The following is a 10,076-nucleotide window of genomic DNA, read 5'->3' on the forward strand; positions in this document are numbered from 1 at the left end:
AAAGCATATGTCTTAACAAATTGACCTTGGAATTTTTTTAAACGAGCCGTTCATTCATAACTACGCAAGATCGCTGTGAAAATACAGACTGGAAGTCAAAAGACAACAAGCGCAGCGCTGAAAAGGGGCGTGGCTACATAAGGTCTATACGCCTGCTAGGAACGTTTTTTCTTCAACGAAGTTTTGCGTTTGGTGAGCTAGGCTACTAAAATATTAAAACTCAGTCGAATCAGTATGTTGTGTAGCCTACAGTTATTTAGTTATACCATCCAGTATCGTGGACTCACTCTCTCTTGTTTCATTCAAACGCAGCAGCTGCCATTTTGTGACTATTGTTTTTTACACTGTTAGATTATGAGATACATTTATGTGGCGAAATGCTGTGTAATAAGTGATATGAATATCTATACCTATACCTTAGGCTCTCTCTTAAATGTTCGTTTAGTCTGAACTTGCCGCGCTGTAACTGCTCTCTCCATGGAAGCTTTGCGTTTGAAGACCTAATAAAATATTTCAACTCAGATCAATATTTCCTGTCTAATTATTTACTTATGTGGCAAGTAGCTGTGTAGCCTAATAAGCGGGATAATAAGCCGTGTAATGGGATAATGTCCGTTTCGCGTCGGGGGTCCTCATCATCCTGTCAGGGTTATTTTGAGAACCACTGGCTAGATGTACATCATCCCTTACTTATTGCACACCTTCCAGCCAATCAGAATCGAGTATTCAGACAGACCAAGGTATATGTGTGTATATATATATATATATATATATATATATATATATATATATATATATATACTGTATATATATATAATTATTGTTATTATTCCTTGTTCTGTCTGAATACTTGATCGGAAGGTGTGCAATAAAACAGTTTAATGCACAGGTAGTTCCATATATATGAAATGTAAAATTGCATTTTAATTTGCTTATAGAGAAACAGACAAAAATAAAAATCTACCAAGAAATATTCAGTGGAGTGAAGAAATGACCACTGGGTGGCTTTATTGTACCAAAAACAAAAAGCAATTAGTTAGCATTTGAAAATACTCAAACATAAGCTACTTTCGTAGTGACAGCCTTGGTATTTACAATATTTAGAATTAACACGGATTTTAAATACAAGCAAAGTGCAACATTTATCATCAGTTTTTTATCATCATTACCCCTTCTCAGGTTCAAAACAATCAAATAATCAGTACCCGAGGCAACATACCAATGTATAATATATATATATATATATATATATATATATATATATATATATATATATATATATATATTATATATATATATATATATATATATATATATATTGTATAGTTCAACAGATCCTTGAAAGTGATTGCTAAATACATATTTTACCTTTTCTATTCAGATCTGATAGCAGTGGCCAGCAAATGGACAGATTAATTTAAAATTTTATGGTCACAAATGCAAGTTTGTGTAAAATGATCTCTTTGGGCATAAGAAAAAAGCACCTTAGACAAATTGGGCCTTATTGCTTCTGCCCACTAGTTTGGAGTTGTAAATGGATTAAGGTGTGGATTAAAGACACATGCCTTTGGTGTGAGAGACCCGGGTTCGAATCCACTGTGAGACACCAATGTGTCCCTGAGCAAGACACTTAACCCCTAATTGCTCCAGAGGCGTGCGACCTCTGACATACATAGCAATTGTAAGTCGCTTTGGATAAAAGCGTCCACTAAATGAATAAATGTAAATGTAAATGTATGGTATTGTGGTTACTAAAGTGGATAAAAAAAGGTAGTGAAACTTCTAAGCACAATAAATGTATGTGTTAGATTAAAATAATTTGACAGGTCACATTTGGTAGCTTCCTTGCAAAGCCATTGGATGTAATATCTGCTAGGTGGCATGGTCTGCTGGCTTTGGAAGGAGCCAGCACTCAACATTGCCTGACCTACAGATTCTTTTCAACTGTAAATGTATTAAGAAATTTGCAATGAAAAAAAAAAGTGATGGAACGGAAAATCCAAGTAAGGACGGCAGTACAACTATTGAGGACCTGGCACAAAATAAACATTATGGAAAAATAATTTCTAGTTAACCTTGTTGGTAGAGGATAATGCTGAGCGGAGTTTCTGATGGAAAGCTGGGATACGTTCCCTGTGTAAAGGCCAGTAGAGAACACAGCAAGGTTTCAACATGCCACGACGAAGATACAGAGAGCGGTTCAGATTGTAATCAGTTACATCTTGCAAGAAAATCAGAATCAGAGAGTCACGATTCTCCTCCATTACCTGGTGAAGTGCATGATGTGCTTTGAATCTGCAGAGAAAGGAGGAGAGAGTGTAAATACTTCTGAACTTTTGAATTAGCTAAAATACCTGTGTATTTCAGTAACCTGAAAAGGAAGCTTGTGTTTGGTGAATATGTGAGATGTTTTTTTCAGGATCTTAATCTATACCTTAAAGAACCGAAACTGGTCAGTGGTTTGCATTCAATTAATGGTGACTAAATATTATTGTAGGTATGCCTTTTTGAATAATATATAGATAGATAGAGTCATTTTACTTACTGCCTACACCATGGATCCTTTAAAAGCATTTCTGTAATAACAAAAATTATCTTCCTGGATTGTCCCATGTTATTAATAATGGCGTCAAGTTGAGAAAAGCCAGGTATTGCATCTCTGTCTTCAAGGAAAAAATTAAAATGTTCATCCTCTAGGGGGAGCAAGCTTCGTTCCACCCATGGTCTGTCCTTAGGAGTGTGAATGATGTAAGCATCATATACATATCTACTTTCTGCAACACTTTCATCCTTCAGTGACCCCAGCATACGGTTTACCATTATGCTCCAAAAGAACTGGATTCTCCATCCTTGGAAGTGCACCAGGAAAGCTGTAAATAACAACATTAACACCACTGTGCTACTTAAAATGTACAGTGCCTTAAAAGGTGTCATATCCTTGCAGGACAATGGGTCAAAGTTCATGACGGAGCGGTTAAAGTAGGCATTTGGGGTGTTGCAGATATAACTTTGAGGAAATCCAGGAACGCTTGCATTGGTGGAGTTTAGCCACTCGGAGAACCACAGGATGCTCTCGCAGGTGCAGTCAAATGGGTTGCGGTCCATGGAAAGTTCTGTCAGGTTGGACAGCGGCACGCCAAATGTGGCACGTTGGACGGATGTTATAAGGTTCTTTTGAAGATGCAAATACTTTAAAGACTGTAGGTCATCAAAAACAGAGGCATGGAGCTGATCCAAGAGATTACCACGGAGACTTAACTCGTGTAACTCAGAGAAGCCACGAAAAGCATCAAGTGGAATCTCATCAAGACCATTGTAGTCCAGATCCAGAAGAGTCAGTTTTGTGGCATTTTTGAGGAAAAACACTGGACCACCAGGGTTGGCTGTCTTCCACAACCTTGCCAAGTTATTGTGCTGCATTTTCAGCACTTTCAGATGATACAGCCCTGTCAGCATGCCAGCATTTATGTTTGCAATATTGTTATTACTGAGATCTAGAACTGTGAGGTTGACTAGTGGCCTGAATGGAGATTGTTCCATATCTAGGGTCCCTTTTAGGGCACGACCTAGCTTTAGAGTCCTCAACGTAGGGACGTGGATGAATGATGCATTGGTGAGGGAAATACTTTGCTGGTTTATAGACAAGTCAATCTCTTTAATGCTAGTTAGGCCCTCTAACTCATCCCCTTTCAACTGCTGATTAATGAAATTCCGGCCAAGTAGGAGTGTAGTAAGGTTGCCCAAAATTGAGAAGGCACCAGGCCCCAACTTATTTATACCCATGGCTGTAAGATTAAGAGTCTCAAGGAGTGGAGATTCTTGCAGAGAAGCAAAGGTTTTGTTTGTGACTGTCTTCAAGCCTGTGATGCTCCAACTTAAATCCAGTGTCTTCAGGTGCAGAAGTCCAGAGAAGATGTGCTCCGTTATCTCTCGGAATGCAGTATTTGCCATACACAGATGCTCCAATTGGACTAAATGGTGGAATGAGAAGTCTTCAATAATTGGTAAGGATGACGTATGACTCTTAATCAGTGCTTTCTGCAGGTTAAGCTGCCTTAGGTTTCCCAGTCCACTGAAGGTGTCCTTAGTTAGGCGTCTAAGGGAGTTATGCTCCAGGGATAAAGATTCCAGTCGGGGAAACCACTGAAAGGCATCATCAGCAATCTTTGACATTGTGTTGTAGCTGAGATCAAGCACTGTGATGTTAGTCTTGTCTAGACCTTGAAAAGTCATGTTTGAGAGTGTCACCTGGAGAGTGTTCTTAAGGGAAAGGTTTTGCAAGGCTGTGCCAGCAAGTTCTTCGCAAAGATTGGTGATAAACTGAGAGCTGAGCCTGCTCTGATCCAGAACCAAGTCAGATATTCTAGCAATAGACTGGAAACAGCCATTCTCGACCTGAGTTAACAAAACAATTGAAAAAGAAGACAAAGTTTGTTGGAGTGAGAATGGTGGAGCCTAACCAGGTTAGAGAAACTACACTTTTTTGCATGACATTGAAAAAAATAGGGCTGCACAATTAATCGCAATTAACATGAAATCACGCTTAAACCAATTTGGCTTATTTGCGATTATTTGTAATGCATAGCTTGTCAGTGACGGATGGCTCTGTGATCAGTAGTAAATGCTGCTCCATCTGAAAGCACTGCAGGTTTGAGTCACTTACATGTACGTGTATTCAGTCACAATAACGTGCATTTGAAAAAGCAGCATGCATCATTCCAAACATGGGAAGCATTTATGAACCTCTTGTCCAACAAAAGACAACATTTAATAAATCAATCAAAGCGTTTCAATCTTCTGTTTATTCAGCTACAGCGATAGTTTGATGTAGGGGTGGGCGATATGGCAAAAATATCATATCAAGATTATTTTTTTAAGTTGGTTTAACTTAAAACCACCTAATCTGTATTTTTTCTTTTTTGATGATAAATGAAGCCAGCCTACAAAATGATTAACCTGTCCTTTGATTTGTTTTTTTTCTCACACAACACTGTCCAGACACGAACTATGTTCTTGCACTAAAGTATGTTGGTTGTCTTCACATTAGAATAAAGTTTCATATAATTTAGAATAAATATTCAATACAAAATTAATGTCTCATATATTGAAATCAAGTTTTTATTTGATAAAATATTTTCCTACACCACGTGACAGCAGCAAGCAGGCTCCTGATTGGTTAACGTGGCGCGAACTGAATTTTTTCATCTCGGGCGTCAGACACGAATTTGCGAATTCGCGTCGCCTCATTCGCGCTGAAGGACCTCTAGACACGCGTAAACGCGTCTTTACATTGACTTAACATTGAAATCACTCGCGCCAGGCTAGTGTTGTCACGATACCAAAATTATTGTTTCGATACCAAGTCAAGAATTGCGATTTCGATACTTTTTCAATACTTTTCCTGAAAAGGAAAAGTATTTCTTACAAGGCGTTTCACAAATACACCTCCTTTGCGTAGGTCTGTGCTCTTTAAATGCTGTAATAACCTTATATAAATAAATCACTGACAAACATGCACAGCATGCTCTGATTATAATCATATAGCCTATAGATCATTTTAACTGATGTTTTGCTTTATTTTAACAGCTTGCAAATTATTAACTTTATCTATGAAAGTTGGGGGGAAAGTTGTACACCTAATACAAAAATAAATACAACATCTCCAGTTAACTACCAGAGCATTCATTTAGTTCGCTATTAAATAAGAGATATGGCGCTAAAATCTGTTGTTTTTTAAATCAAGCTGCTATCAGTTGCATGGATACGGTGTCTTTTTTGGCTCGCACACCGTCTTCACTCGGACGCGCGCTTCTATCTATCACCGTTGCGGAGACTCTCTATTCGTTCCGGAGACTCTCTACTCTGCACAGTTTGACCAGCGGGCAGCGGCCGCACACGAGGCCGCCGGATGGGGTGTTGCTAAGAACTTGCAATGTATAACTATCAGACCGGCCCTCGCAACCTTTATACACTACCGGCCCACCGGGAAAAGTCCCGACTCTCCCGATTGTCACTCCGCTACTGACCGGTGGCCACAGTATCACTTGTGCTCGCACATGCAGTCATCTCGCTGTAGTGTTTGTCTCATGACAGCTGCAGCTTCTTTGCTGCGTGCGTGAGGAGAAAAAACACAGACGTCCATAGGGAGGCACTGGAAGCGTGCATTGCACACACCAACATGAAATACGTCTCTTACAAATCTGGAACGCGGTCATTCATAGAAGTATCGATAATAATAAATTTAGGAATCGTGACGTTTTTAATTTCCAAGAATTGCGATACTTTTGAAGTATCGGTGCACCGTGCAACACTACGCCAGACGCTATATTCGCGTTTGGTGTGAACGCACCATTAGGCTACAGTCACTTTAAATCCGGCACGCAAAGCATCTAATATACACGCATATAACACACGCACTAGATTTTCTCTCAAATGTTACCAACTCTGTTTATGTAAACCTTGTGTGTATTTGACAGTATTAGCACAATGAGACTCTAAAGATAACTTAGTCCAGTAACCAGGCGCTGTTTGACAGGCTGTTAGTTCCTGTGAGCTTCGGGTGTAGCCTATGCGCTTAGAAAAGCGCATGTTAGAACAGTGCATCAGCACGCGAGTGAAATGTTTAACTGGCAAGGCTTTAAAGCACATACAAATAATGAACTTTTGTGAAATATTTTGTTTTAACGACATAACATCTCGTTATTACGAGAAAAGATGTTGTTAAAACGACATAACATCTCGTTATACCACATAATTGAGTGGAAAAAATAATATGTACATGTGGCAGCAATGCGCCACCGTACAAAAGAAACGAAACGAAGAGAAAACAATACGGTCGGACCTTGGAGTCAAATCCCGGTCACTAAGAGCAAAACGAAACTGCTACCCGTGCCTGCAGTCCACTGCCCTACTTAAGGTGATAAATTCGCTGTGAAATTTTGCTGTGCAAATGCCACGAAATGTAACCCATTTGACGTTCCATACATATTTGAAGTGTCTGCACGAGAGCACCTTCTGGCTTTCAGATAGAGCAGCATTTACTACTGATCACGGAGCTGTGCTGCACTGAAAAGCTGTGCAGAAATAATCGCAGCCACTGCCAAATCGTGTGCGGTTTCACTTCGATTAATCGTGCAGCCCTAATTTGTTTACATGCACAGTTTTAGTTACAGTTACAGGTATTTGCATAGTCTCATCTGTCTGTCCGTGATAATGCATAATCTAATATTTGAAGGATTAACCTTGGACGCATGTCATCTCTATCTTTAGGAGAAACTTTCTGATAAGTGTGTATACATGTGTTACAATCGCATTTTCTAGGTTTATTAGATCAACTTAGTAAAAATAAGGCAATTTACATTGAAATGGAGCATTTTCATGACCCTTAAAGAGACAAATATTTGTTTTTAGTTTAGCTCAAAATTAACTTTTAAGAATGCATATAAACATACTAATTATCTGCCTTTTATTTTGAAGGTTAGCTCAAATTGCATTTGTTTTTTTAATTTTCTCATGTTACAAAAGTGGTAAAGAAGTGGTAATACTAAACTTCGTAATTTAGCATGAGATTTTTAGGTCATGTCAATAATCAGACTCAAAAGGTTTTCAATATTATTTCATCATGAAAACATTACAGCAAAGTCCAGTTGTCTGAGCACCAAATAATATGATCCAAAACAACTTTCCAAGAAAGATAAGGGTAGATACGGGTAAACAAACTGTGCCAAACACATAAGGTAGTCTGAAATACTTAAAGTTTTTTTTTTACATAGAGAGTCTAATGTGCAGTGAAAGTAACCTAACATGTGTCACATTCTGTTCCTCTTACCTTTTTAAGAGACCGAGACGAGAGTATCAGAACCCGAAATCCAGAGGAATTACTGAGGAATGAGAAGTCATTCTTTTGCAGTACAGAAAATTCATTTCCAGATAGAACAAGGGTCACCAGGTTTGGCAGCTGAGGTTGTATGCCCAGTTTAGCAGATTTCAGTTTGTTTCGAGAGACATCCAACCATGTCAAACTCTACATAGGGAGGAAATGTTATTGAAATGTATTATCTATAAGACCATAACAGACTGGAAAATGTTACTTCTGGTTAGAGGCCATAGCATGAAATCAGTAATTACTTAGAGTAAACACCTCAAATTTTTGATTGTATTTCATATATTTTCCTTGTGTGAGAAAATGTGTCTCCATAAACATACCTGTAGAACAGAGAAGGGTTCCCCTTGTAGCTTCAGCCGATTGTCAGACAGGTCAAGTTGTGTTAAATGAAAACAGTTTTTCAGGTCTTTCTCGCTCATTAAATATACTTCATTGTGTTGCACATTAAGAATTTGCAGGTGTGGCAGAGAAAGACATATATCCTTATCTATGGCAGTTAAAGAGTTGTAGCTTGCATCTACATTCACCAGATTCGAGTACAGAAGCAAGGAAGACAGATTTTTTAATCTATTGTGAGATAAATCCAATGTGGTGATATTTTGGGGCAAGTTGGTTGGAACTACATCCAGATTCATATGACTACAGTCTGCTTTGGCATTTTCAATCGTACATGTTGACTTGTGTGGATATGCAGAGCCTGCACAGTGTGCATGGAAACAAGTGCAGAACAGGGGCAACAATATGAGTTTCATCAGTTCCATATATTTTCCTTCCGTATAGGCTTTTTTCCCCAAAGTCAAACTGTAATAAACATAATATTGTTGACAACAACATTTTATACGCAAAGTACAAGCTGACCTAAAGACAATAGGCTACTTTACGAAAATATCTAAAAGAGACCAGGGCTAGTTGCAACATGAGGAAGTTGGCAAAGTTATAAGAAAATAATTGTTTAGACTCTTTCCAAAACTGCTAACATGAGGCTGCAAGTAAACGTATTAATTTTGTAACAAAGTACTGCAACTGAATTTAGCATGCAATGCATGTGTATTCATTTCATGGACTTACTTGAATTGTGAAGATCTAATTTCCCACGTTCAGCTCAAATATCGGCATGGTTAAGTCAAGAGTGAAGTAACTCAGAAGCCAGTCCTCTTGTATAACTTGTAAAATATAATCTTTTCATGGGGAAAATAACCTTCAAAAGGGAACAATTCCTGTTTCTTAAGTGAAACAAAGAGAAGGCGGATCCTTTCACTGCGACGTGTCCTAGATATCAAATGTTACTCAGATTCGACAGCGAGGTCAAGAGATTAATCATAGCCAATATAAAATGTAGCCTATGCCAAATAACATGTTCCCCTCATTATTTAAATGCAGAATCGAATATGTTGCAAATTGCTTTTGACAAATAAAAATTTCATCTGTCAGCGAAAGAAATACCAAAAAATAAATAAATAAATAAATCCTCATAATTGTCATACATTTAATATCACTTCTGCTATTTCTGATATAGTTTTTCCCCTCAATATATTTTTATTGGCTTTCTGAAAAGAAAGATAGGAAGTGAGTAATCTAATAGGGAGTTTCCCCTCAGAACGTTTCTGCAGACTGTTGAGCTTTTATGAAAACTTAATAAATAATGAATTTCAATAAGGATTTTTAGTTGAATTACAATATTTATTAATTAAAAATTAAAACTGATTGTTTTTTTGTTTTGATTTGTTTTAAATGTAACAGCTAGCGCTTTAGCAGTCATTCATCACAATGTCCGAATGGGGGCGCCAGATATTTAAAAATGTGATGACGTTGGTCAAGATTCAATATTATAACACTTTGCATTAACAATGTTTAATAAATCAGCATTCCATGTGGGCTATGTTTGAATTTGAATAGAAAAATAAATATGTATCTGGTATTTCTAACTACTTGAATGTAGACTACATGGATGCATAGGCTAGTTAAACATGTGAAATGTTGCTACTCAAACTGAAGGATTCTTGCTGAATTCTGTGGGAAAATGTGTTCACAATCTCAATAATATTTTTAATTCAAATTTAATTTTTTAAAAATCATTAGAACTGGTGGTCTTTGTTTCATAAGATGAACACCTTTGAGTTCAGGAGGTGTCTTGAGGAATAGGTGTGCATGTGGTTCTTTAGAATTTGGATGCAGGTGTGTGCAGTTACCT

General features: G+C 37.7%; 1 protein-coding gene across 1 annotated transcript; it reads right to left on the reverse strand.

Moving 5' to 3' along the window:
- Positions 1-1,916: 1,916 nt before the first annotated feature.
- Positions 1,917-9,238, reverse strand: tlr3 (toll-like receptor 3). Its single transcript, XM_077204996.1, has 5 exons — positions 8,954-9,238; positions 8,206-8,686; positions 7,829-8,023; positions 2,546-4,395; positions 1,917-2,295 (listed from the first exon to the last, which is right to left on the reverse strand). Exons 2-5 carry the CDS (start codon positions 8,644-8,646, stop codon positions 2,067-2,069), a joined length of 2,715 nt encoding a protein of 904 aa, XP_077061111.1. The 5' UTR covers positions 8,647-8,686; positions 8,954-9,238; the 3' UTR covers positions 1,917-2,066.
- Positions 9,239-10,076: the final 838 nt, after the last annotated feature.

Source organism: Siphateles boraxobius, unplaced genomic scaffold (genome assembly GCF_051911475.1).
Source record: "Siphateles boraxobius isolate OS27281-9 unplaced genomic scaffold, OSU_SipBor_1 53, whole genome shotgun sequence".
Lineage (NCBI taxonomy): Eukaryota > Metazoa > Chordata > Actinopteri > Cypriniformes > Leuciscidae > Siphateles > Siphateles boraxobius.

Excerpts from the sequence above, each read along its gene's own strand:
- tlr3 (XM_077204996.1), bottom strand. The coding sequence starts at position 8,646 with ATGGAACTGATGAAACTCATATTGTTGCCCCTGTTCTGCACTTGTTTC. Across the intron at positions 4,396-7,828 it reads CGTCTCGGTCTCTTAAAAAG|GTCGAGAATGGCTGTTTCCA; the intron begins GTAAGAGGAACA and ends TTGTTAACTCAG. Across the intron at positions 2,296-2,545 it reads AAGGATCCATGGTGTAGGCA|ATTCAAAGCACATCATGCAC; the intron begins GTAAGTAAAATG and ends CTTTCTCTGCAG.